The 17,541-nt window shown below is 47.5% G+C and overlaps 1 protein-coding gene across 1 annotated transcript; it reads right to left on the bottom strand.

Annotated features, from left to right (window-relative positions):
- Window positions 1–4,388: 4,388 nt before the first annotated feature.
- Window positions 4,389–15,956, bottom strand: LOC119402316 (TNF receptor-associated factor 6-like). The gene is made up of 3 exons (XM_037669464.2): window positions 15,663–15,956; window positions 5,034–5,528; window positions 4,389–4,925 (listed from the first exon to the last, which is right to left on the bottom strand). The coding sequence occupies exons 1-3, from the start codon at window positions 15,945–15,947 to the stop codon at window positions 4,389–4,391; spliced, it is 1,317 nt and encodes a 438-aa protein (XP_037525392.1). The 5' UTR covers window positions 15,948–15,956.
- Between the last annotated feature and the right edge of the window lie 1,585 nt (window positions 15,957–17,541).

The raw sequence follows: 17,541 nt of genomic DNA, 5'->3' as shown, positions 1-17,541 counted from the left end.
AATCATTACTGTAGTCGCTGCGGGCATGCGGCGCGTTGCTTACCGATTCAGGTAGTCGAAACGAACGAAAGCGATGAACTCAGACAACAAAAATAGAAGGCGAGACAGCGCTGTCAGCTATCCACGCTTGCCGCCTTTATTTCTCGTGCGACACGACCGGGAAACAATACAGTTTCACACGTAAATCGTGTGCGTTGGTGTTGTCTGCACAATTGTGGCAGCCCACGACACAGGAATACTTCCGACCTCACGTCCACTTCGGCGGGGTCGCTTCTGCCATCGCGGAAATGCGCAGCTTCGCACAGCAAGCCTCTCGGTTCAACGTGCCGAGCTGACGGACCCCAGTTACCCTCAGCGACAGAACACGTGCGCTACCGCTACGCCGCTACCGTGAAAGGGGCTGAGTCGGCCGCGCATAACGTTCAGAGCTTTCCGGCAGAGCCGCAGCGCGGCGGGCGCGGCGCTGTCGTCGCGCCGCAAACTTGAGCTTGGGTTCCCTATAGCAATTACATGGACAGTCTCGGCTGGTTTTTGTCCGTCCCCGTCGTCGCCGCCGTCATGCACCGTATATGGATAAGTATGTATAAAATATAAAAGCCCCCCCCCCTAAATAATTCAGAAAAATGCTTCTGAAGCGCTGAATCGAACCAGGGACCTCTCGCTCGGCAGCGCGTGGTGCTAGTAACTACGCCACGAAACGCAAATCGCCCACGTAGCTAACGGCGAGCGTTATATACACATCCTTTACCGCTGGCCGGGCTCAGACACGGTAGGCGCTTATAAGCGTTTCTTCATTACCAGCAAGATGGCGCGAGGAGCGCGCTGGGCGCTGGGCTTTAAAGGTCACCGCCCCGCTCCTGCGAACGCCGATGCCATTTGCCCTATAGGGCGTGGTCGCCTTCGTGCACTTATCTAAAGGAAAGATTGGGGCCCGGCGTGGGGTAGAGCTGGGGGTTCTATGTCTTGTGATTTCCCCGCGATGTCCGCGCTGAAGTCACAGAGCGTAGAAGATCACTTCGCTCGCTGCAGCGGCCGTGTTTGCGAAAGGAGCGCGCTGTTCAAACAGAAATAAGTAACAACTGCGACGTTTAAGTCGCACTAGTCCTCTGTATACCTGTTCGTTCGTTTCGTAAGTCCTGATTTATGTTTCAGCAGTGCGCTTCGAGTATCGAGCTGTGACGCATGATAGTTCGCGCTTGTCCTGTGTGCGCTCTTTTCGTGCTTCCTTTGGGCTGGAGCGACGCGCCGGCAATTTCGAGCTGCTTTCCGTTCTTTGCGTTACATTCCACTTTGTTGCTATCGCATTTTTTTTTCAACACAGCCCACGTATGGACGTAGCGCTGTGTCAGTGTCGTTCTTCTGCCCTCCGTTTTGTTAACAAATGCACTAAAATTGAATTATGAATTATGTTTAGGCAAAACCGTAGTGAAGTGTGTGAGGGCCTTAGAACAAAGATAAAGATGAGGCTGCATAAATGCAGCTAGACCATATTTTATTGAGCACAACTGCATTCTAAATGTATATATCAGTGCTACTGGAAATGTATGATATTGGCATGCATTTCGGTTTTGATGACATTTATGGTTATATACATACAGTATGATGTCCATTTTTACTTGCTACATATTTGTAGGAACTGAAGAAACATGTGTGTGTGTGTGTGTTTTTAAATAAGGGTGCTATTTTCCTTCACGTAGAAAACAGCGCTACGAGACGGGACAAAGAAAGGGCACAAACACGGCGCTGACTATCAACCAAATGTGCTTTTATTCCACCAGTCCGCATATTTATACATCACCATGACTAACGAAAGCATAACAAAAAAACCAGAAAAAACCGGTCAGCCTGCGCAAAGGCAAGAAAAAAAATTTTTTTTTTTAACTCGACAGAAATGCTATCTCCTTCGGAAGCAGTGAAATCGAGGGGAGGCTAACACATGCCTCGCCGCCTTTACAAATGTGATACGCTTCAGAAACGAGACGCGCACGTTCGTCATAGTACTTTGATAGGAAATTCGTATCTTTAAAAGATGGCTGGCAGCCGCATTCATTGCAATGAATGGATAGTTGACTGTCTTTTGCTTGTTTAGAGACCTTGTTCGCGTGCTCGCGCAAGCGGTTTTCCTATGTAAGCAACTGTAGTCTTCGATTTATTCTAGAGGAACAGGCTCTACAGTTGAAAAAAAATCCGTAAACAGGGGGTGGGTGCTCGAGCGGACGTTTCGACAAGTGAACTTGTCTTCTTCAAGGCTGGAACTCTACAGATGGCTCTACAGACGCCACTCACGACTCGTTTGATGCACAACCTTCCACTAGCAGCCGTGAAAAGGAGAGCCAGCATTGCAACACAAGTGCCCATTGTAACGATTTCCATGCAAAAGATGCAACTGCACCCGTGTGTGAAAATGAACCGGTCAGCCATTTAGGTTCCCGTCGTTGTGATCCTATGCCCACTGAGCCAGTTATTGATACTGTTGAACACGGCAACGAAACGCCTTGTGTTATGATCTTAACCATTTGTATCCCAGCTTCCTCATATGTGCACAAAACATATCAGTGAAGTGGGACGAGGCTAGCTAACACATTGCCTTAAAAATCGATTTGAACAGCTGACATTACTTCAGCATTTCATAAAAACGTCTATATGTGTCCACTTCTGTGAACAAACAGCGGTAAGTGCGCACTGAACAAAGGCGTTTTTCTCAGGTCACCTGTAGAGGTGATGTCTACGTTTTTTTATAAGTGCACTCTAAAATCTTAAGAGTTTTTAAGTTATTCAGCGCTATTCGAAAAAAGGAAGGGTTTATCTCTGTTGGTTTTTGTGTGAGGTTTGTTGAAGTGTGAGGAACCTAAGTTTTGTAAGTTGAATTGTCGCTGCGGCGTCCCTGTTTGTGGACGCTCGGCACACCGAGTTCGAGTGAGAAGCCGATAAAACGCCGCATGGTAGCAAGACCCGCTTTGCTGCCGTGCGGCTGTACACAAAACATTATTTTTAGTATAGTTAGATACGCCTTTTAAAAGCTACGTTTAGAATGTATTTGCTTTATTCGGAACGTGGATTAAATGATGAAGAGATAGACACCATAATTTTCGAGCTGACAAGCGGAAGGAAATGTTCCCATTTGGCGAGCACCAATAATTAGCGCGTTGAAGTTGAAACATTAAAAAAACAAAGGCCAAATGAACAATGCTACTGCTGATGATGAAAGTATTCAGTTTGAACGTAACCATGAACGTATTGGTAATGATGGCCAACGAGGACAAAGGTAATCATGAGCACGTTGAAGTTGAGCTGTGGGCCTTGAATGGTGATAATGACGGTGATGACAAAAGTGCTGAACAAGAAGATTAACACGTTGATGGTGGCCATAACAAATGATGACGACGAAAGGGTTGAATCAGAGCCGTTAGTTAGCGGCCATGTGAACGTTTATGATGATGATTATGATGAGAATAATGATGAACGCCTTGAAGTGATCATGAAAGCGTTGATTATGGTAAGTATTGACGATGATAATGATAATTGTGTTGAAGCAGCAGTTGGCAAGGAAAGCTGATAAACCTAGTGTATAGGCTGGTGTTCCCAGCTTCCACATACATGAACAGTAGTTTTCTTTTAGAACTAAAGATACATTTCCCAGGCTTATGGTTTATTCCACTTTCGTATGTATTGTTATTGCATAAGCAGAAACATATTTAATTGCGCAAATGGATTGGCGGTGGGATACAAAGGGTTAAATCTTTAGCTGTTCCATTGGTCCTGTATCTTATTTCTGTACTTGGTTACATTCGTTTTTTGCTGCAATTCTATACCATTGTAAATTCGGGTTGTGCATTTTTCGTGGAAGCGTAAATGATCCCTTTGATATATCACGGTCGTGGAGTGTGCCCCATTATTATAGCACTGTTTCTTCAGGTTTCTGTCTCAACTTCTTTTTGTGTTCTTTCCATAACACACGTACACCGTCACTAACGCCCAGAGGCGTGCGACAGCTATTTAAAAAAAATGAGCGAATGGTGTGGAGAGTTAAAGAGTAAATACGTGGTCTTTATTTGCTTGGAAGTAATCCAGTGAGTTAAGCGGCGAATATGCGCAGGAGATCACCGCAGCTGAGAGTCTCACGTGGCAACGGCTGTTAATCTCTCTTCTGGTGTAAAATCTTCCTTTTAAGCTTGATCATCTGCTTGTACCTAATAAAAAAAAAACTTATACCGAAAAAGGACTCGTTACTTTGAGTCCCTCACACTTTTTCTACCTTTGAAAAGTTCTCATGGCTGTTTTCTTGCCATTTTCCAGCGCCTAAATGCAGAACAGTACAGAAATTTCACCAGACATCCCCAGCCAACGCCTCCACGTGGTACAATAAAGTGCGCCAAGTACGGAGATGATTAGAGGAGCTCCACCAGGACACGCAGCTTGTCGTCCCGTACGTAGCCTCCAGTTTTCAGATCTCCTAATTTAAAGCAATTACCGAAGTAAACAGGACTGTTGCTTGACATTGTTGGTTTCTTAAAGCTTTCAAAACCACGGGTTGCCGTACGAATAACATTTTTTTCTTCGTTTTTCAGAGGGTGTCGAATAGTCAACTTGATCTTATGCTCGAATGGCCACAGAACCACATCGTCGTGCTCGCCCCTGTGCAGTTGAAGCAATAAATTAAGGAACATATCTTCCTCCTCCCTTCTAAGTTCAACACCAGGTGATATGTTGTAACCGCGAAGGTAGAACTTCGGAGAGTAATAATCGGCGTCGCCGTCTTTCACTGCCTTGGCTTCAAGCGACGCTATTCCTGAAACGAAAAAGTCACAACGCCCTTCAGTTTTTTCAGGATATGCTAGTGCCTTCTTCTGAATCTCTAGAATTGTCTTCGTGCTTGCTCCTGCATCTTCCTTCGCGCTCTCTATTGCAGCTCGAACTCGAGGAAACTCTTCCGCGTATGCTAGTGCTTTTTTCGTCATCTCCAGAATTGTCTTCGCACTTGCTTCTGCATCATCTTTCGCACTTTCGATTGCAGCTCTTACCCGAGGAATCGCTTCGGCATTTTGCTTTATTGTGTCAGCAATTTCACTGTTAAGCGCTTCATGTAATGTGTTGATGCCATCCAACACGCGATGAGTCATTTCACTAATGTGTCCGACAGGCGCAATGCTTTGGATCACTGCTTCCCTTAGGGAGTTCATGTTTTGGGAGACTTCCGTTAGGCTGTCATTAAGTACACCATTGTCCCCAAGTGCTCGCTCTAGAAGAGCCTTCATTTCACCAGCCTGCTCTTGCACAACCCTCCTGACGACAGTTGAGATTGCTTTCTCCACAGCGTCACTTAACTTTTCCTCGCCGTCAGGTGCTTGAGGTGCTGCATGGGTGTTGCATGAAGCTCTCAAATGTTCGCCCATGTCACGGCATAAGACCATCGTAGAGCATCTTGGACAGGGTGTACAGTGGTATCCACATTCTCGGTGAAAGTGCTTGTGGACTTCTGAGGCAGCCATCATAAGTGGGCACCCATGTCGTTGGTTCCAGCATTTCACCTGCATTAGAGTCAAAAAGGGTGCACCCAAAGAGATTAGAGTGACTAATACTACAAACTGCGAAGCCTCCTAGGAGCTTTCTTGCTTTATCTCTCTCTACACACTGACCATTCCATAATTTTAGCAATATTGCCACTTTTGACGTTATATACAGCAGTGTTACTAAAAGAAGTTGCAAGCAGTTGTATGACTTGCATTATTTGCTGCGACAAGGCTCCCGCTGGAATCCTGCGCTGACGTGCTATGCAGTGAAGGTCAGACTAAGGAACACTTCGCACGTTCTTGTGGCGCCTAAAACAAAAACTACTCTTTTCAAATTTCCTGTACTACATACCCACAAAGCATACTACACAACAATGTAAAAGTCATTTTTTTACTTGGACCGCTACATTGTGAAAATCAAGCCGCAATATAGGTCAAAACGCTCTTTTTCCCAAATTTCTCATAGTTTTGTGGCAACGTTTCTTCTTCTTTCGATCCTGCAGTATTTTTATCACTTACTATAGGAACCTGCAACGCCCTCAATGCGAATACATTACTCGCGGAAATATCGCTGCTCTTTCTAACAGATGATAAACATATGTAGCATTTTGCGACTTTTCGTCAAGGTCAAAAATAATGAAAGTTGAAACAAAAATGTACAAACTACCACAATCATGAAAGAGCATGCCTTGAAGTTAAGAAAAAAATTGTTTCGTAGTAATGGCTCAAATCAGTAACTTTATATAAATTGTTATGTGCGACACAGTTTCACTTCCGAGCTCCAACCCAACACTCTCACCAGCCCAATTTATGTCAGCATGATCGGAGATGGTCGAAAATTTACCTGGTACACTTGTTATGGAATGGCCCATATACACACACACACACACATATATATATATATATATATAAGTATGTATGTATATATATGTATGTATCGTATGAAGATCGATCGGTCCGTTCCGATAGATGAATAAAGAGAAGGATGCACGTACATTATATATATATATATATATATATATATATATATGCAAACACTTTTAACGACTTTAGGCCATACGCAGTTTGCTTACTTCTTTGTTTTTCCATCGCCTCGTGACTTTGTCGGTGTTCCTCTCTCTCCATTTTTTTCTTTTTCGTTGTTTCTTTTCTTTTTCCGTAATCTATCTTCCACACTATCAGAAATGTCCTTGAAGGCGAGAGGGACGCGGCAAGAAGCAAATGTGAACCTCGACGTCAGTTTTAACTTATCCCCTGAGGAAGGGAGGTACCCTCCCGAAACTGTTCGGAAATAAATACTTATATCACTGTTGACAACGCCTCCGTTGTGTTATACCCAATATATATATATATATATATATATATATATATATATATATATATATATATATATATATTATGAGACGACGCCCAGTTCACTATTCGAAAGGCTATATTTCAATGTCCAAAGCGGCGCAGCCCGCGTGAAAAACGAAGATGATGATTACAATGGTTTCTGTACAGATGAAGATGAACTATAGTCAGCGCTCACACTATTTTCCCCCTTCACGAAAGCGGGCAGCAGGTTAAGGGTAGGAACGCCGAATATATGGTTTCAGGCGAGAGACATACGCGATAGTTCACGGCAGATGTCCTTTCCAGCACGGTGTATGGACCGAGATATCTATGAAGAAATTTTTCACAGAGCCCAGGGGTACGAACAGGTGTCACAGGAGGACTTCGTCGCCTGGACGGAACGAAACAACTCGACGTTTCGCGTCAAAACGGACTTTCCTCTTGTCCTGAATGGTAGCAGTGTTGGCGCGGGCAATCTCACGGCAGCGGGCGACGCGAGCAGCGAACTCTTCTGGAAGGGACGAAGATGGAACAGAGGGCGTGGATAAAAATGTGGTGTCCAGAACAAAAGTCGGTTCACGGCCAAACACGAGGAAAAACGGGCTGTAATTTGTCGTGCGTTGTATGGCAGTATTATATGCAAACGTGACGAAAGGGAGTACAGTGTCCCAGTTTTTGTGATCTGGCTGAACATACATGGATATCATGTCGGACAAAGTTCGGTGAAAACGCTCTGTAAGACCATTTGTTTGCGGATGATATGCTGATGTGGTCTTATGTACGGTGTTAGAGGCCTGGAGGACTTCAGCAAGAACATGGGAAAGAAATGTCTTGCCACGGTCACTAAGGAGAACACGAGGGGCACCGTGGCGCAAAATAATGGCGCGCAGGACAAAATCGGCTACTTCCGAGGTAGCACCAGAGGGAAGAGCTGCCGTCTCCGCGTAGCGAGTTAGGTGGTCCACGGCAGTGACAATCCAGCGGTGGCCGGCTGGCGTAAGCGGGAGGGCTCCGTATAAGTCGATGCCCACGAATTCAAAGGGAGCGGACGGGCACGGCAGAGGTTGTAAAGGGCCTGCGGGAAGAGATGTGGTACGTTTTCGGTGTTGGCATGACGCGCAGGAACCGACGTACTTCGCCACACTTGTTGAGAGGCCAGGCCAAAAGCACCGAGTTTTGATGCGCTCGTAAGTCTTGTGAAAACCCAAGTGGCCAGCTGTCGGGTCGTCGTGCAGGGCTTGTAAAACCTGGAGACGAAGTGAACGAGGGACGACTGGAACCCATTGGTTGCCGAGAGGGTGGTAAATGTGCCTACATAACGTTCCATCTCGAAGGTTAAAGCGTTCAAGCTGTCGTCTTAAGCGGCTGTTGGGGGCACGGGATAAGCCAGTAAGCCGATCGATGATTGTGCGGCAGTATGGATCTGCATGTTGGAGCGAGGTGAGATCTGTGGATGAAAGAATGTCCACTGAGGCAACGGACTCTTTCGGACTACCGGCCGTCTGCTTGGTCACTTGGCTGGTCGGTGATGAACAGATTGAAGGCGACACTTGGGCGCTTGGCGAGAGCGGGCACCGCGACAAAGCGTCAGCATCTTGGTGTTGCCGACCCGACCTATATGTGACACTGTAGTCATACTCTTGCAAACGCAGTACCCAACGGCCAAGGCGTCCCGACAAATTCTTGAGAGACGATAACCAACACAGAGCATGATGGTCAGTGACGATTGTGAAATGCGGGCCGTATAAATAAGGGCGAAACTTTTGTACGGACCACACGACGGCGAGGCATTCTTGTTCGGTGATGCTGTAATTTCGCTCAGCAGGAGAAAGAGTGCGGCTCGCGTAGGCCACGACTTGTTCTTCGGAAGCGTGGTTCCGCTGCAGCAGGACGGCACCGATGCCATGTCCACTTGCGTCAGTGTGTAGGACAGTAGACGCTGCAGGGTCGAAATGCCGAAGCACTGGCCGCGATGTGAGGCATCGCTTCAGAGTTTGAAAAGCGGCTGCGCATTCATCCGACCAGACAAAAGTTGCGCTCGCGGTCAAAAGCTTGTGCAAAGGAGCTGCAATAGTGGCGAAATCACGCACAAAGCGGCGGAAGTACGACGCTAAGCCGAGGAAGCTGCGAAGGTCTTTAGGTGTGGTTGGTATAGGAAAGTGCAGTACTGCAGCAACCTTGTCGGGATCGGGCTCAATGCCATGTCTGCTGACAACGTGACCTAATACCTTGATGCTGCGGCTGGCAAACCGACACTTCTTAGTGTTTAGCTGGAGACCGGCCTTAGCTAGACAGGTCAGAACTTCGTCTAGCCGTTCCAGGTGCTGTGAGAAGCTGGACGAAAAGATGACGATGTCGTCCAGGTAGCAAAGGCAGGTCTTCCATTTTAATCCACGCAGTACCGTATCTATCATTCGTTCGAATGTGGCTGGGGCATTGCAGAGGCCAAAAGGCATTACATTGAATTCAAAGAGTCCATCAGGTCTGGCAGATGCAGTCTTCTCTTTATCGGACTCGTGCATCGGGATCTGCCAATAACCAGAGCGCAAGTCGAGGCTCGAAAAGTACTCGGCACCTTGTAAAGTATCAAGAGCGTCGTCGATCCGAGGCATAGGATAGACGTTCTTACGAGTAATATTGTTCAGCGCTCTATAATCAACGCAAAATCGCACCGAGCCATCCTTTTTTTTAACGAGCACAACAGGAGAAGACCACGGGCTTGCCGAAGGCCTGATAATGTTGCGTGCGAGCATATCGTTGACTTGTTCTTCTATAACTTTGCGTTCAGAAGCTGATACACGGTAAGGGCGGCGACGAATGACACGAGATCCGTCTGTGTCGATGCGATGAGCGGCCACTGTTGTTTGACCCAGGCCATCGGAACAAACGTCAAAGCAAGCGTTGTGTTTCATTAATATGGTCAGCAAGGCATCAGTCTGGGTCGGATTGAGATCTGTACTCAAAGTGGCCTTTAGAGCACGCGATGAACCTTCCGCGGGCGTACACTGTGGAAATGACGAGTCAGTTGAAACAGTAACGACACATACCGGTGCGTCTTCGGTAATGCTGGCAACAGTAGTCCCCTCTGGCAGCAGTAGGGCTTCTGGCGTCGTGTTGTAGGCGGTGATGCTTGCATAACCACGTGTGAACCGCACTAGACAAGATGCGATGGCGATGCCTCGAGAAATACAGCGCTGGCAAGGTGTAACCACCGCGTCGCCATCTATAATGTCTCGTGACCTGATCGTGAGTACACGTTCTTGCCCTGAAGGCAGGAGAAAATCCGCAGCTGTGACAAGGTTGGGCGGTGAAAAATCGGCAGCAGAAGAAAGCTCAGTGTCCGTAATACGAATGAGAGGTTGACCGCACGAAATGACAGCCGACGAAGCCGATAGGAAGTCCCAGCCTAATATTATCTGATGAGCGCATGAAGAAAGCACAGCCAGCTGTACATGATGGCGGACTCCGTCGATGAGAACGCGCGCAGTACACTGTCCGGTCGGGCAAATCGTATTGTCATTAGCGCCGCATAACAGGGGACCGACATAAGGAGTTTGCACTTTCCGTAGACGAAAACACAATTCGCGGTTAATGACTGAAATTGCGGCTCCAGTGTCTACAATATATATATATATATATATATATATATTATATATATATATATATATATATATATATATATATATATATATATATATATATATATATATATATATATATACGTGTGTGTGTGTGTTGTCTGTGTGCACATAGATGTACTCGTGCCTCAAGCGCTCAAAGAACGAAAGGCACAGCAACACAAACATACAAAAGGGCGCCTACTGCATGCCCGTTCTATGTACAACAAACCGTGTATCAGAATCCGACACTGCAAGCAGAATGTGAGTTCAATTTTTCAGAAAAAGAAAGGGTTCAAGATACCCGCAACATTAAGAAAAAGGAATAGAGACCACAGCCGTTCGGCTCACTGTGCTGGTATATGCGAGATGAGCGCGCATGTTGCCACCTACTGTGTTTGTCGCGCCCTAAGAATTTAAATAATAAAGGACCAGCTACCTCGCCTATCGATGTTATTGAAGTTTCACTTCACAGGTTGCAAAATGCAGTTTCTACTCACCACGTTAGGAAATTTGCCAGAAACTCACAACTACTTCGTTCATGGATCAGTGAAAGAAAACGCACGCGAGGGAACGGGAAGGCGTCCGCACTACAGTCACGAGCAACTAACCACCTTGCGGGCGAAGCTTATGACACAACAGACGCGGAACGAAGTTTTCCTTGGGTCCCACTAACCACCATGTGGCCCCATTGCAGGAACAGTTCACGAGAGAAAATTGCGTAAATACTGGACTAAGAAAATATAGGAAGCAATAGAGTGGCGCACGAAAGCGCAATAAAGTCTTTAGAAATTTTAGTGAAGCTGAAAAGGTGTCGATGGGAAAGGTAGTGCTCGGGTGCAACAAGTACATAAATAAATACTGAAGTGCACAAGGGAACGGTGTGTCCAAGGGATTTCTCAAAAGCGATCGCAAAAGATTTGCAAATGATTCGCAATGTACTGAAGCAAAGATGCTATCGTTTTTCACCCTTATTGGTCACAACGACTAGAAAAAAGTTACATAGCGATTGGCATGCATTGCATGCGTGTATAAAGAACAAATTGTGAGGCAGAGGATGATTTATTGATTTATCCACAGCATAAATCAATCATGCTACGAGGTTGTGTTCCCAGTAGACAACGCCAGGGGTTTACGAGGACTGAAAAACAAGTATCGTAAACGACGCCACGTGCCTGGGCTTGAATTCTAAGACACCTAAATCGAGCATTCTGATTTGTAATTAATAAGTACTGGGCTTTTACATCCGAAAACAACGATTTGATATGAGTTGCACCTAGTAGAGGGCTGAGGAAAATCCAACCATCTGGTGTTCTTTAACGTGCACCTAAATCTAAGTACACGGACCCCATGCATTTCGCTTCCTTCAAAATGCGGCCGCCGTGACCGGGATTCGGTCCCGCGACATTTGAGAGGGCTGTCTAGTACCATAACCACTAGACTACCGTGACAGGTATGACTTCTAACTAACAAATTGATTTGATGTCATTCACAAGGCAGGCCTGCATAGAAAGGGTTCTCTTTCTATGTTTAGTTTGCGCCTCGGGTACAACGCATTCGTATGGTTCACATACACACGTATTCACATCCGTCAGGCGTGGGTGAGTGTAGGCGAGTGTCCAGTGGCCGACACTCGCCTACAGAGCGTGAGGCTCCGGTTTGGAAACCCCAGCACCGGAAAAAAAGTATTTTCCTTTTTATTCCAGTTATATGATGACAGCTATGATCTTCCCAAATCTCGGAACACATTACTGGTCCGACGAGAGGCGCTGGCCGTAGTGGTGTAGCTCGGTCGCTGGGCCCTACGGAAGGGTCCACTATTTACGAAAGTGTGTTTCCCTTTGTGCGAATGGGCACGACAGGGTTTCCATACTAACCCCAATCCACCAGACTTCGCGCTCATTCCTTCTATCGTGTGATCTCATCAATGACGTCATAAAGACATCGTTTCGCTTGTCAATTATTTCCATTCCGACAGTTGGCAGCAGTTACACTCAAAGGCAAAATTACCGGAAATGGGAGTAACGGATCCCAATAGGCGCGCGCGATGAACGGATCGACCGTTGAGGAGCAAGCGCAGAGGGATGCGCGCCGTGTGCAAACCACTTAGTCTGCAACGGGATGAACTACGCGGAAGTGCAGGGCGTGTGCAGAGATACGTTCCGTGCGCAAACCGTTGTCAAGGGAACTAACTGCGCTCCCCTCTCAGGTCAGCCTTGCCATTTGCGTTCGTGCTGGTGAGTTGGTGGTTGTGTCGCGCTCGGAGAGTTCGCCGATCTAAGAACTACGCCTCGGTGCTTTTGATATACATATATGCGTGGATGAGCGTGTTGTGCTGCTTTTACGTTTCGCCGCACCCATAAAGTCTGGAGCTGGTCGCGACACGTCGGGACGCCGCGCTGTATAACTCCGGCGCGGCAGTGCGTCGCCACCAGCTGGGAATGGCGACCAAGATAACAGTGCGCCTATCGGATCCATAATTTCAATCTGACTCGGGGCACAAATCGGCTCTGGATTCTTCACAAGTAAGTGATCGCTCTTTATTCTACCGTGCCTGTCGCGTGCGCGAAAGTGATCGCGATTGGGGGTAGCATACTCAATTGTGTTGTATGCCGCACGCACGAAATGTACGGCGAGGGCCGGCTTCGGCGTCAGCTCGCCTGTGCTTTGTGACTGCCTGGATATTGGCCGCCATTGTCGTCGGCCGCCCGGACGGTCGCTCACCGATGAATCGCCGTGGTGATGAGCTGCGAGCTCGCGATATTAGACAGAGGCCTCGCCGCTGTTTTGAGACTCGGACAAAACACTGCGCGGTCGCCGGCAACGAGCTCGATTCTATGTTGCGCGCTCGAAATTTACTGGCATGGGTTGGCGGGTGCGTTAACTAGCCGGCATTAGCTGCGCTTCGGAACTCTGCGGAAATTGGTCGCCATTACCGTCAACTTCCTCGACGCTCGCTCACAACCAGTTCGCCGCCTTTCGTAGCGGCGACCCCGCAATGACTCACTGTACGGCCGCTCGCTCGAGAACCTTGGTGGAAATTGGACGCCGTTACCGTCGGCTTCCCCTTCCCTCTCTCGCAAGCAGCCCGGCGCCGTTCATGGCGGTGGCCTGGCGGCACCGTGTGCACTCGCTGTAGTGCTGCTCGCTCGAAGAACTTTGTCGAAATTGGTCACCATTACCGTCGGCCATAGGCGTGCGCGGTGTTCCCCATCGGGGGGGGGGGGGGGCAAATGTTCTTCGCAGCGCCCCCCACCCTACTAAGTCAATGTATGGGGCAGATTTTGCGCCCCCCCTCTCTTACGTGACTACAAGGGTCAATGTACAGGGCAGATTTTAAGCCTCCCCCCTCTTAGGTGATTAGAGGTGGCGCCCCCTCCCCCCCCCCCCCCCCCTGTGCGCACGCCTATGCCGCCGGCTTCCTCACGCTTGCTAAAGCAGCTCGGCGCCGTTCGTGGCGGCGGCTACGCGTTCGCTCGCTGTTCTGCTTGATATTCGCTGGCGGCTGCGGCGGCTGACGGGCTTGCTCAAGCTGTACGACGCCGCTCGCAGAAAACTCGCTGGCTCGTTGGCGGTACGGTAGTCGGCTGCGCCTCGGCGTAATGGCTGCGGCTGCCGCACTTGAACTGTTGAGCTATGTGGCTTGAAATGCGCCTTTGATGATGTATGACATCACGGTGAAATTATTTTCATGCCATACTTCAGACGTGTGCTTTAGTACACCTTGCACCTATTTGCAATGTGCGTGCGTCTTCGCCCTCGCTGTCCCGTGCGACTAACTATTTGCAATATTTTTTTTTGCTTTGCAGGATGCAGCCGTTGCCCACAACGAGCAGAATGCTGGCGCTTACAATGCTTGTCATCTATCGCTTCTGTTGGAGCAGCATCACAAAAAGGACTGTACGAGACATGACGTGGCTGGACCTGTATTGGACATTTTGCAGTGAATTCAATGAAAAATAGCAGAAACGTCATATGTATAGAGAAAAATAAAACGTTTCATCTCTCACGTTTGTCTTTCGTTGTCGCATTGACTGCAAAAGCAGTGACACAGGAACGACTAAATATTTTTTCGCGTGTTCTTTTACACGGCATTCGTTGCTCATCGCGAAAACAAACACGCGAAAAAAGTATCAAGCCTTGCGGAGAGTAACTGCAGAAAATCATACCTGCGGATAAAAAGTTCATCCGAATGGAGTATTTGAGTGGACTGACCGTTCGTCCAGCGAGGTGCAACTGCGAGGGCTAACGGTTGCCCGGTAAAGTGCAAATGTGAGGACCGAATGTTAGTCCATTGAGGTGATCTGTGGGGACTAACAGTTGCCCGGTAAGGCGTAAATGTGACGACTAAATGTTGGTCCACTGAGGTGATTTGTGGGGACTAACTGTTAGACCCTGTGCCGTTAGTCCTTAAAGGTATAAAGGTTGTGGCAGCCCCATTAGTCCGAAAAGGTGCCAACCACACACCCTTTTAACACCTTTTTGCCTTAGAGCGTAGTTGCGGAAGCGGCACTGCCAGCACATAGCGGCTTGCGTATTGTCTGTCACAGTGGACTTCCATGTAAGCGCACGACTACATAACGTTATCGCTAATGACGGCACAGCAGTGTTTCGCCTACGCACGTTCAGTACCTTTGAAAAAGAACTGTGTTGTCTAACGACGCAATAAGACGGCCGCAACTGAAGTGGCGTGTCAGTATCATACGACTGCTATCATCGCCTGCCTATCTCCCATAGTTACACAAGCTCGCGCGTGAGATGTTTATCTATTCGTCTCACCGAAACGCGTTGGTCGGCCCGATATCACTCTGCGTAGTCTCTAAATGTTTTACGAAGCCAGCTGCCGGCAAAATCATCAGCAAATCATCGATTATAGAAAGTGAATCGATTTTGTTAACTGATTCAGTAAAATCATGCTGCTGCTCAAGGTGATGATGATTATGATACGAATTATTTCCACATGCACACTGTTGCTGTTACACGTTTCCAACTTTCGTTCTGCCAATTCCATTCTGGTTTTCAGTTCATTTCCGGCTACAGATAGGAATTAAGACCTCTAAACCAAGTTCCGTAAACGTTCGCGAACCTCTAACTTGTGGCGAGGTTTCGGAAAGACACTATTAATTTCGGTGTGCACATAAACAGTCGTATTTCACCCGCTGCGGAACCAAATGTGGGTCTTCTTACATCGCTGGCTTACCTCTCTCTTCAGCAGATTTTCAGCAGGGAAGTCAATCCAGCCGACGTCCTCTTCCAAGCAGATTTCACCGTCAATCGGACAAGCGTATCCGTCGGCCGTTTTGCACTGTTCGTAACAGAAATGGCACGCTACGTGACCGCAAGTGAGATTCACGGTTGTCTTGCGTACGAGTCCGCATACACTGCACAGCTTATTTCTGGGCAGGGACTTCACAAACTGCAGCGGATGCCAGTCTAAATCTTCCGTGAAGCCTACCAACGTATATTGCTGGTTCGCAGGTGCCATCGTTCGAAGCAGCTGCCTTCGCTGAAAGAGAGACACGAATGGGGGCGTTTACCTCGAGCGAACTATGCCGCCTTATCTACTCGCCGCTTTCTGACCGATGTCCGTTGCAGCTATGTTGGCAAGGCGTATTGAGCCTGCTTATCACTAGTGTCGGTGATGTACATTGGCACGTATCAGAAACAGGCAAGTGCAGTGAACGCTATCCGAGCATGGGGCTTTCTTTCCACCATTTGCACCAGTAGGCACATTACCCGCCACGGCGCTCTGGTGTGCATGGCGCTCGACTACTGACCTCAATGTTGCGGGTTCGAATCTCGGCCGCGGCGGCCACACTTTGATGGAGGCAACAAGCTAGAGGCCCGTGTGCTTACATTTTAGTGCACGTTAAAGAACCTCAGGTGGTCGAAATTTCCGGAGCGCTTAACTACAGTGTCTCTCATAATCATATGGTGGTTTTGGGACGTACAACTACAACCGTAAGTATTATTATTAGCAGGTACATCCGTGTACTATGCAGATAACGTTTACTTTTCTGTGGTATTGTTCCTATTTTTAAAAATTAATTTAAACTCTTTCGATATATTTTTTTGCTTTTATTTCTTTAAAAAAACTGAAATGGCCTATATTCTTCTTTGCTGCAGAAACAGATCATTTACTTAGTCGTGATAACGATAATTCCTCGCTTTATTCTGGCACGAACTGCATCATATCATTACTTCTGGTAACTTCAATGTCCTAAAATCAAATTGTTGGCGGGATTTCTATTCCATGGTGCCTTGTTGCCAGTTCAGTATTCTACAGTTTTCAGGTTAGCCTCGCTTGTATTTTGGTTGGCTGCGACGCTGGGAAAGACACCTTCGCTCACGAAATTTTCCTTGGTGACTTTGACAGAGAACGCTTATGCATGTTGATAACAGTAAACATATCGCGCGCTAGAAGGAGACTAACACGATGGGCGGCACGAGGCAGGAGGTACTGGGGTTTTCCGCTAGAATAAAAGGCAGCGATGGGACGCGCTGCTCTCATCTCTTCAGGCGTATTGTCCTTGAAGCATGCTTCGTTATAGAATGACGTCATCGGATCCTATATTGCTGTTAAAACCCGGTAATTTGTGCATAATTATCACTACCGCGATATAAAAACCTGGTAATGTCGGTAAAACTGCTTTACGCACGTTAGACGAAATCGAGCGACGCAGAGCAAATACTGCCGGTAACAATGCGTAAAAGCATGACATAATTTATTTTTCTGACTCGACCCAACTCCAACAGTAGCGTAGGCATGAGCATGAATTATCTGAATTTTCAATATCGTACATTGTGATCTGTATGAGTGCAACTATGGAACGAAGGTGACTTCAGCATATATTTGTGTAAGGTTTAAAGTTAGATCAAGACTCAGAAGTTTGAACTCTGACGGATGCCCGTCTGGTTGGGATGATACATGGTGACGTTAGAAAACCCGAGGCACTGAGCCGACTAAAGCAAAAATCATACACACACACGCACGCACGTGCGCACGCACACATGCACACACACACACGCACACACGCACGCACACACACACACACACGCGCACGCACACACGCACGCAC

The sequence above is a fragment of the Rhipicephalus sanguineus genome, chromosome 8 (assembly GCF_013339695.2).
Source record: "Rhipicephalus sanguineus isolate Rsan-2018 chromosome 8, BIME_Rsan_1.4, whole genome shotgun sequence".
Lineage (NCBI taxonomy): Eukaryota > Metazoa > Arthropoda > Arachnida > Ixodida > Ixodidae > Rhipicephalus > Rhipicephalus sanguineus.
Note: the sequence above shows the minus strand (reverse complement) of the source record. Positions and strands in the feature narration are given on the sequence as shown.

Bases quoted from the DNA above. Each gene is read 5' to 3' on its own strand.
- LOC119402316 (XM_037669464.2), bottom strand. From the start codon at position 15,947: ATGGCACCTGCGAACCAGCAATATACGTTGGTAGGCTTCACGGAAGAT. The intron at 5,529-15,662 runs GTAAGCCAGCGA...ACTCTAATGCAG, and splicing joins AAAATCTGCTGAAGAGAGAG to GTGAAATGCTGGAACCAACG. The intron at 4,926-5,033 runs GCGATTCCTCGG...TACGCGGAAGAG, and splicing joins CAATAAAGCAAAATGCCGAA to TTTCCTCGAGTTCGAGCTGC.